Here is a 21,613-nt window from a genome sequence, read left to right as displayed (position 1 = left end):
GACGGTCGTCAGAGGGCTACTGCTACAACATCCTTTGACCAGCGTTGCTATCCATCGTATACATTGACTAAATTCTATACCAACGTATGGTATGCACTTGCACTAAAAGTACAACAATGACAAAGAGCAAGTATGTTTATTTTTTACAAACTTACCAGTTCAAAAGAAAAAGAGCCAGTTTCCAATCAGTGGGGAAGTTTTTTTCTTTCCTCAACTTTTGCCACCTCTCGTGTATATGAAGCAGATAAATCCGTGATTTCTGCCGTAGCTGGTCATATTCTTTTTGTTTTTGAATATAGTCCTGTGTTTTTTTCCTTTTCGTGGGTGGAGGATTAGTTCCAGGGAGCTCAGGTTTTTTCGGCTGTTGCTTCTCCATAGTTCAGCTCCAGAATAACTACAACCAGGCCAGCCTGTGCTAGCGTAATGGCTGATGTTATTTGCAAAGCCTCTAGTTACTTCCGGAGAACACGCGCTGTGATTGGCCAGAAGTATGATCCGGGACAAGGCGGATACGGATTCAGATGCAGATGACGTCATTTTGGCGCGAGATCCGGTCCCCGGTAAGGATCGCAGTTTACATATATAGAGAAGGCTTTACAGGCTGAAATTCACGGAGCGGATCTTCTAAAACTTTTGTGATTTAATAGTTAGGACAATTTTAAGATTTGTTTTATAAAAAAAGTTACATAGTATAACTTTAAGCTTGAGGATTTGTCAAGCTTCACATGAGTCCAAGTCCTTTTGAGTCACTTTATACCGTCCAACAAGGTTAGGACTTGTTTGGGACTCGAAACAAGAACAGTTTAGGACTTGGACTTTACTTGTGACTTAACCTGGGACTTGCCTGTCTTGACCTGGGACTTGCCTGTATTGACTTGGGACTTTCCTGTCTTTGGGACTTCTCTCTCATGACGATCGGGACTCGAGAGCAAAAGACTTGAGACTTTACTTATGTTGTCCCGGAACTGTGCTGAAGCTGAACTGTGTATAACCCCTCCCGTCAGACAGGCCCAGTAGGATAACGCGAACACGCCCCAGACATCCTTTCAGCCAGATGTCTCCTTCACAGCTTCCAGATGTCCTCTCCCACCGCAGTCACACCGGCAGTGGTGGACAAAATGATATCGCCGCTGTTGGGCAGAGACAGGGACGTGCAGAGAATGTTAGAGAGGCGGGGGCTGAAATTTCTATAAGGGCCTTTTGGTGAACATATTGAAAATAGCAGACCTCCAAGCTCACAAAGCCAGCTTGTTGTGAGCTTGTAGGTTGGCTATTTTCGGTTCTTGATACCACACTAAACTAAGCATAATAAGGCAATACTGGAAAGGTGGCGTACAGCATGGATTTCTACACAGTGAGGGCATTTCTGTCGACATAAGATGATGCATTCAAGTTCAGGGGAGTTTGGACAAGGCAATTCTCTTGAATGTTGCCTTCGTCTTTCACCATAGGACACTTATTTCAGACGGGTAAAAGGGGCTTAAGCCCCCTTTGATGTCTATGTGTGTATACGCCTGCGCAGAGACCTTGCATGTCCACAACAACAGTTACTTTCCAGGAAATGGAAAAGTTATTGTTTTGTTATTTTAATCCAGGACCGTTGCTTGTTGTAGATCGGCTTCAGGCTTCAGGCTGGGTTTTTCCCCCCAACTCAAGTTTCAGGAAAAAAAAGGAGCATTTATGCTCTGTCAAAAAACAAGCAGACCTACAAGCTCGCAACGCGCTGTGGACGTGACACGTTGTGAGCTTGTAGGTCTGCTATTTTCGGATACGATGAGGTACAAATGGGGCGTAACGGAGCCTTATATTTGAGCTTTTACAGCTGTGGGGCCACGCAGTGCCAGGGCGCGTCCAAATAACCCTGTAATTCACACTGTTAGTACTTCAGTGGAGGCCCTGAAGCTAACCGCTAGGCTATGCAAGCTAACCCTCCCTCTCTGCATGTCTGCAAGGTGTCTGTGTGTGTGTGTGTGTGTGTGTGTGTGTGTGTGTGTGTGTGTGTGTGTGTGTGTGTGTGTGTGTGTGTGTGTAGACCAAACTTCTATAGTAGTATTTGAGAAATAGACGTTGTTCAGACCGTTTTCCTTGTCCTCACAAGAAGAAAAAAATATATATTTTATGGTTTTAAGAGATTTTTAGAAACACGTTTTTATTTATGAAAATATTCAGGTTGGGGCTAAGGTCAGGATTAGACATGTATAATATTTGCTTGGTTTTAGGGATTGGATATGGAGTTATGTCTGCCAAATTTGCGATCAGTTATACGCTGGTGTAGTGAACCGGAAGAATTGCTGACACTGTGTGTGTGTGTGCGTGCGTGCGTGCGTGCGTGCGTGCGTGCGTGCGTGCATGTATGTGCGTGTATGTGCAAGTGCAAACTGAAGTCCTTGACAGACTAAAATCAAATTTGATTATTCAACTGCTGTCACAGGTATCCTATATATATATACCTTTATTTACAGACTTGAACCCTATAGACTTAATACGCTGGATCTGAGTTCTTTCCTTGCTTGGACCAAGTACGACTCCATGCAAAGCGTGTATATCTGCAATTTTTGGGGCTAATGTTACCACCAGAATATGGATGCTGGGGTTCGAGTGGTTAACCTCTTAAGCCCCAGGGGGGTCCAGGGGAAAAATCCGCCTAAAATGTATGCCCAAATTGGAACAGTTGTAACTTGTGGACACAAAACTACATTGATTGTGGCTACTCTTGACCCACCAAATGTCAGCTAACCCCTGAAAATTTACAAATGCAGTGTAAAACATCACATTTCTCTTACCAAATTGTCCTTCTGTGATCATTTATCTAGGAAAAGATGATTGAAAAAGTACAATGGCAGCTGATTACTATGCTGTAGGCCCACTGTAACAATAATCAGCAATGAAATTGTAGTTTGATTTGGTCTCTATTGATTTATTGACATTTATTGACAGCTGTTCAAAGGTCAACACCTTTTGCCCCCGCGGGGGCAATGGGGTTCAAGAGGTTAAGAAAGAACCATCGACCACAAAATACATTGAAAAAACTATCATCACTATGTTCATTTTCATCACTGTTTGAAAATGCACGTCCAAAGTGTTGCGAGCGGTTTTGTGCGTGGACTGTGTCACTAACTCTTTCCATTCTCTCTGTGTGTGTGTGTGTGTGTGTGTGTGTGTGTGTGTGTGTGTGCGTGCGCGTGCGTGCGTTGCAGGGGTCCGTTCAGCGTGGTGCGGCGCTGTATCAACAGAGACACAGGCCAGCAGTTTGCGGTGAAGATCGTAGATGTGGCCAGTTTCACCTCCAGCCCCGGCCTCAGCACAGAGGGTAAGACACGTTATTCAACAGGTAGTTCCGACAAAGCAATCTGATTGGATGAAATAGACCTGAGCCACTAGAGGCAGCCCCGATGCAAGCCGTTAACCCTTCCGGTGGCAATTACGTCCAGGAACGTTATAAGAACTAGAAAGATGTGAACGTCATGTGAAGCTCGACCAAGCTTGCACCATTCCCCCATAGAACACAATGAGACTAACCACACCAGTCAGAATCGGTGACATCACTGATGCAGTGGTTGACGCTAAGGTCTCAGAGGCACTTGCCCGTCGGGCAAGTACAGGTCATGTTCTACTTGCCAGAAAGGTCATGCCCACTTGCCAGAAAATGTAACACTTATTTCTTTACTTTCTGGGGCTGTGCGCTAAAAAATGTCATACCTCAATACCTTCAAATCCAAATGCCTACATAACTATGATTGAATATGTATATGGTTTCACACTTACATTCCACAGACCAGAAGACAGAGTGCGCTGGTCATGTTCAGGTGTTTAGACAGATATCTGGTGTTGTGTTTATAGACGGTTGTGTCCCCTCTCAAATGAGCACTTGCCCAGTCGGGCGACCTGAAAGCAAACTTCACCTGCCCGAAGGTTTTATTTACCTGCCGGGGGTAGGTGGGCAAGCCTTAGTGTCAATGCCTGTGATGACATCACTGGACTCCTCACCAGCACCACTCCCAAATTGAACTCAGAATCACTCAGAATCAATTACATCACTGATGACATCAGATTTTGTATCCTGGAAACTATGAACAATGGGCTAGAACAGTAGTCTGGTTGCCCTACTGGCAACCACATTATCTAGAAAAATGTCAAACTTTAGTTGGCGAAGTCACTGTTTATTCTACATAATACGGTAATAATGCAATGACATCACAGCCCTGTACTTTATTATAATGAATTGTTAAATGTAAGTAGACCATAATTAAGCAGCTTCTTAATTAAGCCACTTAATTCTGAATGAGTAATTTAGTGACAGAAATGCTACACTGGACGGCACATCTGATAAAACCAGACGCTAATGCTGCTGTCGCAGTAGGACTCAAGCTGTACTACTTTGGACATAATGACCGTAATGACCGTGATCAGCTTCGTGTGTACATCTTCAACACAGTGTCTTTTATCTGGAGGAAGTTGACCCCAGTGACGACTACAACAGGAGAACGACCCCCTGAGGTTTCCTGTGATCGCTATGGCCACACAGCTGTGCTCATTGAAGATATGGTCTACATCTTTGGAGGCAGCATGTTTAACTATAAAAAAACTAAGAAAAACCAGCTTCATATGTTTGATGTGGACACCCACAGATGGATCAAGCCCAGGGTTTATGGGACCCTTCCAGAGGAGAGGTGGGAACACTCAGCCTGTGCCTTGGGGAAGATCATGTATGTCCATGGAGGATTTAGCCGGCATCTGTTTAAACGCACTGATGACATCTACAAGCTGGACACCACCACGATGGTCTGGTCCTTAATTATCACCGGAGGCACTCTGCCTCCTGCTTCAGGAGGTCACTCTGCCACCATCACCGGGACAAAGATGTTTGTATTTGGGGGCGCGAGTTATTGGCACTTCAACAGCCTCAGAGTGTTTGACACAGAGACCAACAGCTGGCTGAACACGCCTTCTGCAGCACAGCTTCTTCCAGAAAGACGCTGGCATCGACATTGGCGTCATTCAGCCTTTGCCCACAATGGAGAACTGTATATGTTTGGTCACTTTGGTCACCAGAACTTAAATGAGCTGTGGAAATTCAATCCAGAGACTTTCTCCTGGAAGGAGATTGTGCCTAAGGGGAAAGGCCCGCCTTTAAGCATGCATAGGACATCCTGTTGCATGGTGGGAGATCGTGTCATCATCTTTGGAGGAGGAAACACAGCCAATGAGCTGTCCGTCTTAGATTTCAATCCCCGTCTGAAGTCGTTATGCAAGCTAGCGGTTATTCAGCGCGGCCTGGAGCAGTCAGGACTCCCACACAACATCAGGTGGGAACTGGCAGCCATGACAAAAAAAAACACTAGAAGTAGAAATATCCGCTCCAGTGGAGCGCAGATGTCCGCCAGGAAGAGTTCCCAGCCATGACATCAGGGGAAGACGGAAAAGGAGATCAGCCGGAGAATCAGATCAGCAGGAGCGGTTTTGCAGTTGCTAAATCGCACTGTGGTGAAGAAAAAAGAGTTGAGCCGGAAGGCAAAGCTCTCTGTCTACCGAGCAATCTTCATTCCTACTCTCACCTATGGTCATGAAGTGTGGGTCATGACCGAAAGTATAAGGTTGCGGGTGCAAGCGGCCGAAATGGGTTTCCTCAGACGGGTGGCTGGTATCTCCCTTAGAGATAGGGTGAGAAGTTCAGTCACCCGAGAGAGACTTGGAATAGAACCGCTGCTCCTACACTTGGAAAGGAGTCAGCTTCGGTGGTTCGGGCATCTAGTAGGGATGCCCCCCGAGCGCCTTCCTAGGAAGGTCCTCGATGCGCGTCCCACTGGGAGGAGACCCCATGGCAGACCAAAGACCAGATGGAAGGATTATATCTCCAGACTGGCTTGGGAACGCCTCGGTATACTCCCTGAGGGAGTGGAGGAAGTTGCTCGGGATAAGGAAATCTGGAGGTATCAGTTGGAACTGTTACCCCCACGACCCGATTCCGGATAAGCGGTTGAAGATGGATGGATGGATGGATGGACATCAGTCTACGACAGGGGTTTTCAAAGTGGGTGACGGGGCACCCTGGGGTGCCGCGACGGAAGTCCAGGGGTACCGCGAGATGATTTGATAATATTTGGAATTCATTTGGACACTTGAAAAAATATTTAGTATCATTTTAAACTTGAAGTACAAAGTTATTTTCAGTCGGTTTTAACCAAAATGGCTATTATCTCAACGTTTTCATCGCAACATAATCACTAAAATATCATCATTTTTGGGCAGAAACCTTGTATCTCCAAGTTTCAAATGTGTACGTATTTTGGTAAAGCAAAGCCCTGCTTCATCATACAAGACTGTTGCACAAAACTAGTGAAAACAGCCGATCTACAAGCACATCGTGAGGCGTTGTGTGCTTGTAGATCTGCTGTTTTCACTAGTTCAGTACATTTTATAGATGATAAATACAAAACGAACGGTCTTGTACATACAAGGTTTCCACCCGACAACGACAATATGCTATAAATATAAGGTGCTGGGAGTGAAAATTATAATGTAGGGGTGCCTCGGATTAAAATGGGCTGCCCTGAGACAAAAAAGTTTGGGAACCCCTGGTCTATGACACTGTTTCCCACACAGCAGTGGTCCTCAACCTTTTCATGGGGGTCACGGCCCCCAAAATAATCATATTTTAACTGGGGACCCCCCCCACCCTGACGAGCACCAAGAGTTGAGACATTACATTTTGTGAGGCGTTGTGAGCATGTAAATCTGCTATTTTCTAGGGTTGTAACGATATAGTAACTGAATCGAAAAATCGATTTTAATTTGCAATGATCTACTATATCGTTTGCAAAATCAAAATATCGTACCGTTTTGGCTTTGTATCGTATCGTTTTAAAATGCGGTATTCGGTATTGAATTGTTTTGCAATGCAAATAATTGAAGTATTTGTTCCTTGTATTTGGCAATTTTAAAGAGGGAAAATGAAAAAGAGAGGTCTAATTAATTACCTTTCCATTCCATATAGCTATGCAAACTAAGTATTTGTGCCTTGTATTTGGCAATTTTAAGAGGGAAAATTAAAAAGAGGGGTCTAATTACCTTTCCATTACGTATAGCTACTCTTGGTCTATCGAAAAATGTGTGTAATCTCTGTGTTTATGTCAAGGTGGGTTTGTACATATGTGTTGAAATATAATGTCCATGTATTTGCTAGATAATCATAAGCACTTGGAATTGTTGGAGTTGAAGCACTACATGACTCCGTTCCACAGATACATTTCGAGAAATAGCAGATTTACAAGCTCACAAAGCCTCCAACATAACATTTAGTTATGGGGCCAAAACAGAAAAGTACTTCGGAAAGTGCCTCTGAAGCACAATGAAGCAGCTATGTTTGGGTAGAAGCTGACAACCTTTTTTTTGTTAGAAGTTACCCATAGAAGATTTTTTAAGATGGTTGGCATTTTGAATTTATTTTCTGGTGACTTTTAGAAGCCCTTCAATATTTGAATGCCCATTTTATGCTATAGTCAAAAAATCATATTAAACGTCTTATTCATTTGATTAATTATTTGCTTTTGAAAGTATTTTCTTCATTTCATATTTTTGGAAATAGATCAAAAGAACAATATGGAAAGTCATTTTGAATGTTATTGCAATGAGTTTGTAAATATGACGGCAAAAGGCAACTTCTTTTATGGCGTTTCTGTCCATTTTGAGTATACAAGAAATTACACAATTAAAAAAACACATCACACCAAAATGGATAACATAGCAGGTCAAAGAATAACAGCAAGACTAAGAATAAGATCATTTACAACATTTAAAATGTGTCATGCTAAATAGACAATATTGACAATACAATTGAATACCAGTAAGACTCCCTAACGGTCGCTTATCTCCACAAATAGGCCAAAAGTTTGTTTTACCAATTATCAAGACATACGGGCAGTTGACAGTTTGCCATGGTTACTCATTGAAGTTGAATCTCCATATATGGAGATAACCTACGCATCACACTAAGTCTGACCTCACCAGCCCATATTTGGGCATGAGCAACTTATGTCTCCATATATGGAGATATGATGACATCACACAGTCCTCAGCCGATGATGTGGCGTGATGTCATACAATACACAAACGAGCCCTACAGTATAAAGGGGCAATTCTTGCCAGGAAAGAAGCATTTCTTCGACTCAGACCTTATCGCCAGGGTTGGCTTATAGCAGCTGTCGGTAGGACCATATATGGATTCTGTTAGTGTGGATCTCCTAACAGGGCATCATCTGGGATACAATCCCTTTTATGCCCATATATGGAGATCCCTAACAGAATCCCTTTCATGCCCATATATGGAGATCCCTAACAGAATCCCTTTTATGCCCATATATGGAGATCCCTAACAGCATCCCTTTTATGCCCATATATGGAGATCACTAACAGCTAACAGAATCCCTTTTATGCCCATATATGGAGATCCCTAACAGAATCCCTTTAATGCCCATATATGGAGATCCCTAACAGAATCCCTTTTATGCCCATATATGGAGATCCCTAACAGAATCCCTTTTATGCCCATATATGGAGATCCCTAACAGAATCCCTTTTATGCCCATATATGGAGATCCCTAACAGAATCCCTTGTATGCCCATATATGGAGATCCCTAACAGAATCCCTTTTATGCCCATATATGGAGATCCCTAACAGAATCCCTTTTATGCCCATATATTATGGAGAAATCCCTGCTCTGAGTATCTGACATCAGTGTGATGTCACCTGTTTATGCCCATATATGGAGATCCCTGCTCTGCGTATCTGGTTGCTATGGTAAACAGTTGGTTGCTAGGGTAAAAAAACATGGTTGCTATGGTAAACAGTTGGTTGCTAGGGTAAAACCATGGTTGCTAAGGTGGTTGCTAACGTACACTAACAGACCAGCAACAACAGACTGTTGCCACAGCAACGTACACAAAGGTTTGTGTACACATGTGGTGTGATGTCATACTGATGCGGAGATATGAGCAGGGCAAAGGTGTGACGTGTGACGTGTGACCGACGGACGGACGGACGGACGGACGGACGGCCGGTGGAGGTTTTCATAGTAAACTGCTCCCTGACGGTCGCAATTATTATTATTTTTTGTTATACATTTTGTTTATGTACATTTTTATTATGTAAAATCCTACATTTTGAATTCCCAGTGCTTTTCAGGGTCGGGGGGTCCCCGGCTCAAATATGATTATTTTGGAGGTGTCGCGGCCGAAAGAGTTTGGGAACCCTTATTGTAGAGTTAAGGAATCTAAAATATACATACAGACAAATACATACATACATGTATACTTGTATACAGGCAGCCAGATATTCCATATGTCCATGAGAAAGGCAGTGCTAAAGACCATTATAAAGCAGAACGCTGTTTCTAAATGGCCTCATGCTGCTTTGTCTGCATTATAATGCAGCCAAAGAAGCATAGAATGTCAGGGCATATTGGGCAGTGTGTGTGTGTGTGTGTGTGTGTGTGTGTGTGTGTGTGTGTGTGTGTGTGTGTGTGTGTGTGTGTGTGTGTGTGTGTGTGTGTGCGCGCGCGCGCGTGTGCGCGTGTGTGTGCGCGTGTGTGAGTCTCTGTTTGCGAACATGTGTGTGGTGCATGGCATGACTTGCCATGTGGTTTTGAGCTGTGTCACGCTGTGTGTGAGCGCGAGCGTGTGCATGTGTGCGTGCAAACGTGTGCGTGCACGTGTATGTGTTTGTGTTTGCATGTGTATCTATGCATGTGTACTTGCGTGCATGTGTGGCGTGTGTGTGTGTGTGTGTGTGTGTGTGTGTGTGTGTGTGTGCACGCACGCTCGCGTGTGTGTGTGTATGTGTGTGTGTGTGTGTGTGTGTGTGTGTGTGTGCACGCACACTCGTGTGTGTGTGTGTGTATGTGTGTGTGCATGCAAGTGTGTGTGTGTGTGTGTGTGTGTGTGTGTGTGTGCGTGCGTGCGTGCGTGCGTGCGTGCGTGCGTGCGTGCGTGCGTGCGTGTGTGTGTGTGTCATACTGTGCTATCAGTGACAGTGCTGGCCAGGCACGTGCACACATACACATCAAAGGGGGCTTGAGCCCCTGCCCTTTTATCCGTCTGTAAAAAGTGGTCTTTCCAGACCATGAATGCAGTTTTTACTATGGTGAAAGAAATGCTAATGCTGCCTTCTTTCCATGCCATAGCTGAAGGCAGCATTCAAGAGAATTGCCTTGTCCAAACTCTCCTGAACTTGAATGCAGCGTCTTATGTTGAACGAATTGCCCTCACTGTGTAGAAATCCATACTGTACGCCACCTCTCCAGTATTGCCTTTTTCATGCTTAGTTCAGTTCAGTTCAACTACTGAAAATAGCTGACCTCCAAGCTGCGACGTGTTGTGATCTTGGAGGTCTGCTATTTTCAATATTTTCACCAAAATGCCCTTTTAGAAATTTCAGCCCCTGCCTCTCTAAAATTCTCTGCACGTCCCTGGTGCTGGCAGTCAGAGGGACCATCTGTGAGCGTGGCTCAGAGATGTGACACCATGGCAGGTGACAACAGGAAGACGCTCTGAACCTCCCTCGACACAGACTCCCTATTTTTGGGGAGATTAAATGATATGCAAACTGTTCCATGTTCTTAAAATATATTAACTCATGTCCTGCGATCCCCGTCGAAACCGGAGATTTCCCGCTGTACCACTCTGCGATGCCCGTTGATCCCGGAAATTTAATTAGCTTTAATCATTAAGAAACAATTAAAAGTATGGTCGCTGATTATAGCCGATTCTGGCTCTTTAGGCCCGCCTCCTAACTGTATCTGGTCGTGTTTTCCGGTTTAGACCGGATCTAGGTTTCCATATCCGGCCTGAGGTCCAATCGCAGCTCCGTTCCCATAGGTTTTCCTTGTAAACAAAGGAAGGAGCTGCACGGCCATAGAATGGCCTTTTCTCACGCGTTTTTCTTTTATTTGGTAGCTGTTTAATTCCTCTACCCGCCTGGCATATGATCTGCGCACATATCGTTTGCTATGTGCGCGAACGTGCCCACGTGTTACCATAGCGCACAGCTGGCTGTTTCCAATGGTTTTTCATGTAAACACTGGCGGATAAGCAGGGATACAGCCTGGCAGCGGATATGTCTATTTCAATGGGGTTTTTGGAGCGGTGAAAGCGCTCCCAATAGACAGGTATGTCCGTGGGTATGTCCGTGGGTGGGTGGCTGGGTGGCTGGCTGGCTGGCCGTGTCCGTAGCCTGGCAATACCTTGAGTGGCCACACACAACACACTAGTTAAAGGAGGGGCGCTGTTTTGTGCAGGCCAGGCACACTCACCACTCACTCACAGGCACAGTTTACAGTTTACAGTTTAGGCATTTAGCAACACACCGAGGTTTTTTTATTCGAAAGCTGTCACCGAGTCTACACGTCTACTAGATAAGTCGCGCACAGATCATGCACGATGCTTGCATGTGCCCACGTTAAAAGGTGAGGAAAATTTGTCAGGAAAACAGTTCAGCCTATGTTTAAAATAGCAGCAAATGAGTCAGTCAAGAAGTTACAAAAGAAGAAGGGGGCACGGTGGCGCGGTCTGTAGCGCTGTCGCCTCGCAGCTAGAAGGTCCTGGGCTCGATTCCCGCCAGGGATGCTGTGGGCGTCATCAGTGCACATACCCTAGGTGGGGTTGGAGAAAGGGCCTTTCTGTGTGGAGTTTGCATGTTCTCCCTGTGTCCCCTAGGCTAGGTACACTCCCCCTGGCCAATCGGGGTGCCTGATGGAGGGGAAAGGAACTGGTTGGAGTAACGTGTTCCTTCCACGTGCCACGTCCTACCGGGGACACTCCACTCTGTTAGGTGATAAGAATTGGCTTGAGCTCCTCAAGGAAGGAAGTTGAAGGAAGCATGGTACAGTTCGTTGCTCTCCCCAGGTTGGCAGAGGTTGAGTAGCGCCCAGGATTACATTTGCAGTAGCAATTGAAATCAGTTGCAGAAATTGTGGGGTAAAAGAAATTAAAAATAAGAAAAATCCACATATGTCAAAGACCGAAAATGGCTGATATACAAGATCACTATGTGTCACGTTGTGACACTATTTGTGCCGGTTGAACTTGACATACAACATACAGCCAGGGCTTAAAGGACTTAACCCATTTTCAACCTTGTCTTCATATAATTAGTCTAATGCTAATTGCCAGTTAAAATATGATTATGATTATAAAGCATAGATCAAAAGGTATTTTGATCATATCTGTGACGTTGTCACGAGTCACACAGCTGCTGTTGGCTCCAGGCCAACAGCAGTGTTGGAGTGCGGCTTCATGTACTGTTGTCTCGCAAGCCAGACCGTTGCCTCCTCCCACAACGTTCAAATGCTTCCGTCATGCAGTCTGGAGCAGTAATAGTTCCCAAACCTTTTTCATGCCAGGGACCCCCAAAATGAAGTGTTTGGCCGCGGACCCCCCCATCTGAAAATGTTCTGTGTTCTGTTCTATCAATCAATCAATCAATCAATCAATCAATCAATCAGGGAGAATATTGAAAAAAATATTTTAAAACAAAACACAATGGCTGGGATTCCCAAAGCCCCAATTTTAGCCCTTCGTAGCTCACGCATGGTCTTATTGGTCTAATTACCTGTATCCCCGGTGTTCTTTAACATTCCCCGTCTTTTAAGAATACCTTCGTACTCCCATATGCCATTCCTCTCCATAGACTTCCATGTAATTCATAGTGCACGGATCATGCACACCCATGCCTAGATCATGCAAAAATCCGAATGGAAATCCGTTCAGGCATTCATGAGATAGCAGCCATTATTTTTTTTCAAAAACGGGAAATTCTCGGGACTATCGGGCAGGGAATGAGTTAATAAGAAGCCTTTCATCCGTTCTCTTTATGTTTATCTCAATGGGTTTGGTGCGCATGGGGAACTCCAGGGAATACATGGGGAAATAGAAAACGATCGGGTAAAAGGCTTCTTATTAAAGAACTCGGAGGATATGGGTAATTATAGAATGCCGTACCGTATTTAGACAGGTGTGAGACTTTATTAAGCACTTTGTTTGTGAAATGTGAATGTTGGTGTAGTTGTAGGGGGCTAAATAAGTCGCTCTGCCCCAACTAGGGATGTGAAAAAAAATCTTTTTTTTTTTTTTTTTCTAAAGTTTTTCCCCCAAAAATGTTTTAATCGCTTGTTCGTTATAAGCGTCAATGTTTTCCAAATGTGAGAGGACCGGTGTGTGTGTGTGTGTGTGTGTGTGTGTGTGTGTGTGTGTCTCTGTGTCGGAGACGAGTGAATGTCTGTGTTGCATGCATGGATCGCAGATTCGCATGCATGCACAAAATAACACAAAATAAATACACTAGCCTACTAGTACTCGCCGTTAATGCGACACACCCGTGGACACGGTCGGGGAGGGAGAGCGAGCCAGCGAGGCAGACCAAACAAAGCTCCACATTTGATACACTATTCTGGAGTGCCATCCTGAGCGCTCCCACAACGGAACGGTTCCATGGACTTTGTCACTCCGCTTCTAGTCTATAGAGAACAGACTCCATGCTAACGCAAGGAAGAGCAATTGTTTATTATAATTATTATTAGGGCTTTGATGCAAGTTCTGGTGGGTGCTGCTGCAAGTTGTGTTGCTTAAAGTAATGTGCCGTTGTGGTCTCCTCTCAGCTGCAGCTTAGCAGGGGGGGAAAAAAGTGAAAAAAGTCGATCGACGCGTCGATTTTCGGCCGCGACACGTCGATTCGCAAATAATGCGTCGATTAACATCCCTAGCCCCAACCCATTTACACACGGGAACATGACAGTCGAGGCTCGGTCTTTACGACCATGCGTGAGCTACGAAGGGCTAAAATCGCTTTGGGAAACCCGGCCAATGTTGTTGTAAATAAGAGGCTTGATGGATGAATGAATGATTGAATGTGTTGAGTAACTTACTTTTAAAAGTAGCATGTTACGTTAGGATTACCGCCATTACAAAGTTACGTTACATGATTGCCTTCTGAGAAAAGTAACTTAGTTAGATTAGTTTTGCATTACCGACGATTAAAACCAAGAGTGCAGCCTACCGGAGTGTTGTGGAGCTATGCTGGGCTAGCCTGGGATTCAGCCTTATTCGCTAAGTTTGTCTTTTTCTCACTTCACTTCTCTGTCTGGCCAGGATCCATTTGACCCGTATTTCCATTACGTAGGCAAGTCAGAGTTTTACATTGGCCCCCGCAATGGAAAGAAACATAAAATATAGGTCTTAAATGTAACAAAGTAACACTGTTAATTTAGAAACGGTAACTACCCAGCAAGCACGTCAGGACCTGGACCAATCAGTGATGACTCGATTGGGGCCAGATCAAGTCAAACCATGACTAGTCAGACCGGTCCTAGAATATCACCTGATTTCAACCAACATAAATCCTGCCCACGAAAACGGACGTCCTGGATTAATCAGAGAGGGTCCGATCGAGGCCAGATAAATATAACTAGTCAGATATGTCCCAGAATATAACCTTACATGCTCATATTTCAACTAACATTACAAACAATAACTATAACTCTATAGTCCATATGACATCCTGGTAATGACGTCAAGATCATCCCCATATGGGCTGTGATCTGGCCTAGTTCTGAACGTCACCGGAGTCACCGGAGGACGTTATCATAACTTCATCATGACGTCATTTGGCTTGCAGGGTAATTAACCAAGTACTCTAACTGCAAAACTAACGCGTTAGGTTACTCTTACTCTGTTACCCATAAAATGTATGTAACACTGAATGAATGAATGAATGGATGAATGAATGAATGAATACCTGCTGCTGATCTGTCCAATGGAAGTAAGATTGAATTAAAAAAAGAAAAAGCATTGGAGAAATTGAGCTGGCAGGATAATTGATGGAAATGTCACCAGCATGAGAGAGAGAGAGACAGAGAGAGAGAGAGAGAGAGAGAGAGAGAGAGAGGTAATGAAAGAGAAGGAGGATGAGTAGAATGGAGGCTCTGTGGTCCCAACACACTGTCTGTCTGTGTGCTGTTGTGTAACACACACGCGCGTGTGCACACACACACACACACACACACACACATCTTGGATTACTATACTTGTGAGAGAACATGAACCTTTTTAGCGATTTGATGAACGCCATTAAAAAAGGCCATTGTTATCCCTAAATGTTAAGCTGAAAATAGCCGATCTACAAGCTCACAACACACGGCGTGACACACACATACACACACACACACACACACACACACACACACACACACACACACACACATGCACGCACGCACGCACGCACGCACACACACTCACACACACACAGAAGGGGAGTGATGTGTGTAAATGAGGTTTTTATGGAGTTGCACAACAGATCATTGTGGTGTTAATGGTCTGCTTCTCCAGCTCAAAGTGGACTCTCCTTTTCAACCCGCTATTTTATAGCAGCGCACACCCTGTCCAGTCCTCAGTGATCATGTTTCCATTCATACTTTATACCTCAGAGAGTACAAATTGGAACCAAGTGGACCCGTGAGGGTTTTGGCCAAATACAGCTGACGGTGGCTGAATGACCCAAATTAATTTCTACTTGCAAAAAAAATTAAAAAGAAAAAAGTACTTTAGTAGCCTACTTTGGAGAGGAAAATGTTTTTTTTTTTTTTTTGTACGGTTTTATAGCCAAAAAGCAACAATTATAAATCATGCTCTAATTTACGTTTGGGGGATATCTTTCACAATAATAACATTATGTACATGTTCTATACATTCTAATGATCACCAAAACAATTACAGGCATTTTACTTATGTTTGTGTGAGGAATAGCTTCAGTGAAAAAGTGAGATGCTGTTCGTCCAGACTCTGGACTCCAGAGATCTTGAAGTTGTGTGAATGTCAGCCTCTGTGGGGGGTATTTATATGCAAACATCCTGGCCAATGGCATTGTAATAATACAATAATTCATTACAGGTGGTTAAAGGATAATTGTCTCATTACAATATTGTACCATTTTTTGAAGCGGTGAAAACCACTTCCTATGAGTGGCTTTGTGTGTCCCACGCCCATATATGATCATTTCAGTCCAGAATGAACAGGGTTTTTCAAAAACACAATGTATGTCACCTCATGTCCATATATGGTCACTCCAGTCCAGAATTAATAGGTTTTTTCGGTCCCGTACGTCCAGAATATCAGTCCAGAATGAATAGGCTTTTTCAAAAAGTCCCATGTCCATATATGGCCATTTCAGTTCAGAATGAACAGGTTTTATCTGTCCTTTACGTCCAGAATATGTGTGTAGTGTCCCTCCCGGTCTGATGAATGGATACTTTGAGGATTGGTCAAGCTTCACATGATAATTTGGCCCTCCATTCTTTATATATTCATTCAGAATATATAAAGAATGTAGAATCCAGAATATATAAAGAATGAATAGATCACAGAGTCCATAACTGTATAGATGTATAGATCACAGAGTTCATAACTCTAGAACACATAGAATAAAGGTTCACCGCTTCACTTCGAACCGAGGTTTGATTTTTTCTACTTGGTCTGTCTCTCATAGGAGAGCTGTGGACAGTTCTTTTTTTTAATGTGTTATTTTACTTGTTACAGCTTGGCAAAGCTGTCAATAAACAGATGCTGCAACTATTCGTCACCAGAGCCTTAGAAGAAGAGAGTCACGACACACTTTGATTTCTGTGCTCATTCTCTCATGAGATAGTTCCAAATATTGGAACTGTCGCACTGAGATAGAATGAGCATTTCCGCATTCCATTCTTACAATGGGAGTCAACGCCAGTGTCGTCACTCCCATACTAGATCACGCTGGCCGTCACTTTCTTGTTACTTTATCGCGTTCTCGAGACGGCTTTAGCACCCAATTGAATACAGAAGATCAGCCCATGGTAGTGACTCACTATGTTGTGCAGTTTACATTCTTGACTAATAAATAGGGCTAGGATGCGATGAAAAATTTTAATCTAATTAATTACAGGCTCTGTGATTAATTACGAATTAATCGCATTTTAATCGCACATCGATATTTGACCTGAGAAGCTTTTTTTTTCAAGTAAAACACATTTTGTTGTATGAGTGAATCAATGAGTGAGATTTTTAAATGTAAATTTCGCATCCACTGGGCCAAACAAAGCGCTCTGATCGGCTACCCCTCACTTTGCGTTTGTTTTCTCTTCTTGGTTGGTGCATCGCTATGATCGGTATGCCTGAAACTGGATGTGCGATTAAAATGCGTTAAGTTTTTTAATCGCATTCATTTTCTGTAATTAATTAATCGCAATTAATCAGTTAAAGTCCCAGCCTTACTAATAAAGTATTCAATCAATCAGTAAACACTATATCAAAAGCACTACTCCCCTCATAACTCTCTCTCTCTCTCTCTCTCTCTCTCTCTCTCTCTCTCTCTCTCTCTCTCTCTCTCTCTCTCCCCCCTACACACAGACCTGAAGAGAGAGGCCAGTATCTGTCACATGCTGAAGCACCCTCACATCGTAGAGCTCTTGGAGACGTACAGCTCAGATGGAATGCTCTACATGGTGTTTGAGTAGTAAGTACACTCTGTGTCAGGGGTTCTCTGAGCATAAACATGACGGTATAGTATGTTTTGTAATAATAACCTGCAAAACCTCCAAATTGTACACAAGTACAGTACTTGAGTAAATCCACTTAGTTACTTTCCACCACTGGTCACATTTACTATATGGGATTACTTTTGTGTAATGATTTTGCATTGTTATAGAGTGAAATGTGTGTTCATGTGATGTTTAATAATATTACACATAGGGATGGGATGATAAAGTGATATTATAGTTTATCGTGATAAATAAAAACTAACGATAATCGTATCATGGAGATTTACAGTAAATCATCCTCCGTCATGCACTGGGATCAATTCACCTTTTATTTAGCGAGCTGCATATCCGGTACCATTTAAACCCTCTATTGGTAAAACGTACTTACCGGTATAATATACTACGTACTTGATACAGTCTTTTTTTCACTCTCTACAATATCTCTTTGCCAAAAAATAGCCGATCTACAAGCTCACAACGCGACGCGTTGTGAGCTTGTAGATCGGCTATTCTTTGGCAAATGTTCCGCCCCAGGATATTGGATGTTGGGGATATTTTGATTAATGCGATAATATCATAAATCGTGATTTCTTTGGTCACAGTAATCGTGATATGACATTTTCATATCGTCCCATCCCTAATTACACATGCCAGTTACATCTTTATAACCGTCTGACTGATGTTGTATCCTGTCTGTCTGTCTGTCTGTCTGTCTGTCTGTCTGTCTGTCTGTCTGTCTGTCTGTCTGTCTTTCTGCCTTCCTGCCTACCTGTCTTGTCTCTCTCTCAGTATGGACGGGGCAGACCTCTGCTTTGAAATCGTGAAGAGGGCAGACGCCGGATTTGTCTACAGTGAAGCAGTGGCTAGGTACTCACAAACACACACACACACACGCACGCACGCACGCACACACACACACACACACACACACACACACACACACACACACACGCGCGCTTGCGCTCCCTCGCACGCACACACACAACCCTGTGAGAGGAATCGTATGAAATATTAATGAGACTTGAAATAAACTCTCCTTTGAGGATGCGAGATTGACTTCCCCACCGTCTCATTTCCGCTGTCTGTCTGTCTGTCTGTCTGTCTGTCTGTCTGTCTGTCTGTCTGTCTGTCTGTCTGTCTGTCTGACTGTCTGTCTGTCTGTCTGTCTGTCTCTCTCTCAGCCACTACATGAGACAGATTTTGGAGGCTCTTCGATATTGCCATGACAACAATGTGATTCATCGCGACGTGAAGGTGAGACTTGTCGTCTAGACAAGACGAGACACACGCACACACACAACCACACACACACATGCGCGCACGCACACACACACACACACACACACACACTGAGAATGAATGAAGTGAGAATGTGAATATTTGTTGGTTTGTCAGGAGATTATCACAGATGTGTTTTGGGTATCAGACAGTCACATAATTAGACAGAGGTTACATTTATTGTGACGACCATGCACTTGGACATCTCTCCTTTCAATGTGATGGTTCTTTCTCTTTTGATCATTTCAATAAGGCGGCTATGTCATCATTGTGACACGCCCTATAGGGCATCGCAGTGGGCGTGGTTTACTGGTGCCAATAAAATACAATAAAACGTCCATTAATTTGTCCCATAAGGATTTACAAATATATTTATATCAATTGTTTTAAACCTAGAATCAAGCCATCCAGGATCCTGGTGAATCCCGAGCATAAAACCTTTGATTCTGTGAAGAAAAAAACAACAACCTAAATTAATTTAAATAATTTATATCAGGGGTCTTCAATGTTTTCAGGCCAAGGACCCCTTAGCTTAGAGAGAGATGAACCAGATTCCATATATTTTCATCGTTTGACAGCACAATCATCAGTGTATTTTGGATTCATGTCAATTTGTGTTATGAGATATGTAACCACTTGAACCGTCCACACTTAGTTAACTTGACCTTTCACTCTGTACTTACCGGTAGTCTGCTCTTTTTTCCCCTCTACACCCAAACTCTTTTCCAAAAATAGCCGATCTACAAGCTCACAACGCCTCACAGCGCGAGGCGTTGTGAGCTTGTAGATCAGCGGTTCTACTGTTTTTGGCTAAATTCCTCAGAATATGGACGTTAGGGTTCAAGTGGTTAATATAAAAAAGGAGAAAAAAGGTTTCTATCACACAAAGATTTGAAGGACCCCCTGTAGTAACTCCCCCTAGGGGTCCCGGACCCCCCTTTGAAGACCCCTGTTTTATATGAATACTTTTAGTAAATCTCTATGAGGAAAAATGAATGTACAATGTTTTAGTGGCACCAGAAAACCACAGCCACCCCTATGCCCTATACCCAGTGCAGGGGTTGACGCTAACACTTGCCCGGGGCAGGTAAATAATATGGTCGGGCAGGTGAAGTTTGCTACCAGGTAGCCCGACCGGGCAAGTGCCCATTTTGATTAACATAATATTAAATCTGTGTCTTTAGCCTACTTGAACGGGGCTATAGTGTTCCGTCTATCTCTCACGCTCTCTCTCTCTCCCCCTGTCCCTCCCTCCCTCCACACACACTCTGACTCTCTCACACACACACACACACACACACACACAACGAACTGCAGCTTGTGGTGGTTGCGTGAGCTCAGTCGAAAACAGCTAATCTGCAAGGCGTACAAACTCACATTATGCTAAAGAATGGCCAGATTAATGCACACGCTTTACGTGCTGAAGCACAGGGCACCATGCTATTCCCGCAAAAGTGCTGAAATAATAGCAAAGGCTGCTGAAGAAGCGCTAAAAAAATTCCGCGAATCAGACTTTGGCACTTCGGACGAATTGGCAAGTGGCTAAGACCTGAGGGCAAGTAGAACATGACCTGTACTTGCCCGACGGGCAAGTGCCTCTGAGACCTTAGTGTGAACCCCTGCCCAGACTCTAGTAGCGTGAGCAAGAGGTGCTTTAGTTGAAGGCAGATCATTGCAGGTGGATTAGCGTGCCGCTGATTACTGCGGCTTTAACCACTTAAATCCCAGGGTCCATGATCTTAGGGGAAACGTTCGCAGCAAATAGCAGATCTACAAGCTTGCAACGTGTCATGTTGCGACGGGTTGTAAGCTTGTAGATCGGCTATTTTCAGCGAAGATGTTTAATGTACTGTTGTAGCGAAAACAGAAAAGAGACGAGGATAAAGCCCTGGGGGACTCCGCTCGACCATGAAGGGGTTTTAATTGGGTTTGAACCGTCTTAACGCCAGCAGACCAGATGGAGCGATCCGGATCCAGATCTGTGATCCCCACAATAACCATCTTGCATCCATTAGCTCAGCCCCCCTCCAAAGCCATTGACAGGATGGTTAGAATTGTTGATATTGTGATATCAGAATAGATATAGCGATTGTTGGATATTGTTAATCATCTTGAGATGGCAATTGTGTTGCCTTTTATGACTATAAATATGTTTTTGGTATATTTATACTATAGATTTATTTTTATTATTATTATTATTGTTAGTATTATTATGTTATTATCAATTAAAAAAGAGTAGTTTGAATAACTGTTGCAAAAATGTATATTGAGGTATTTGGCGAAAAATGTCCTCTACTTTCTAAATTTCAACATCATTCATTGTTACATCACGTACACACACACACATACAAAGGTGACATTTCTGTCTGCTTGACATTGAAGCAACAAGACAAGACAAGACAAGACAAGACAAAAACATAATGATTGTAATAATAGTAAATGGAAACAAATTATTATACAATCACAATCCTACACTGTGTGTGTGTGTGTGTGTGTGTGTGTGTGTGTGTGTGTGTGTGTGTGTGTGTGTGTGTGTGTGTGTGTGTGTGTGTGTGGTCATTACAGCCAGTTGGTCAGACTGTGGTTATGAATGGATTGTGTTGTAATGACCCATGCTACCAACAGAGGCCGTTACATCATCACATACAACATGTTTGTTTTTTCAGACACAACATTGCAATGCAAAGAATCTCATTTGCAGCTGTGTAAAGTAACTATATACACGTACTCAAGTACTGTACTTAAGTACACTTTTGAAGTATTTTTACTTTACTTG

The 21,613-nt window shown here is 43.5% G+C and overlaps 1 protein-coding gene across 6 annotated transcripts in view; it reads left to right on the top strand.

The window, feature by feature from the left end:
* The window catches only part of LOC308280012 (peripheral plasma membrane protein CASK), a gene marked incomplete at its 5' end in the record, with an annotated part of 91,750 nt that overhangs the window by 21,667 nt on the left and 48,470 nt on the right, over window positions 1-21,613 (top strand). For all 6 annotated transcript variants that reach the window (XM_080720265.1, XM_080720262.1, XM_080720266.1 and 3 more), the window contains 4 exons: window positions 3,198-3,310; window positions 17,429-17,534; window positions 18,349-18,426; window positions 18,741-18,813. In XM_080720265.1, coding sequence (XP_080576391.1) covers window positions 3,198-3,310; window positions 17,429-17,534; window positions 18,349-18,426; window positions 18,741-18,813 — 370 coding nt within the window. The remainder of the gene's footprint in view (window positions 1-3,197; window positions 3,311-17,428; window positions 17,535-18,348; window positions 18,427-18,740; window positions 18,814-21,613) is intronic.

The sequence above is a fragment of the Nannobrachium achirus genome, assembly GCF_963921795.1.
Source record: "Nannobrachium achirus genome assembly, chromosome: 24".
In the NCBI taxonomy this organism is placed as follows: domain Eukaryota; kingdom Metazoa; phylum Chordata; class Actinopteri; order Myctophiformes; family Myctophidae; genus Nannobrachium; species Nannobrachium achirus.
This window is presented reverse-complemented; position numbering and strand designations above follow the sequence as displayed.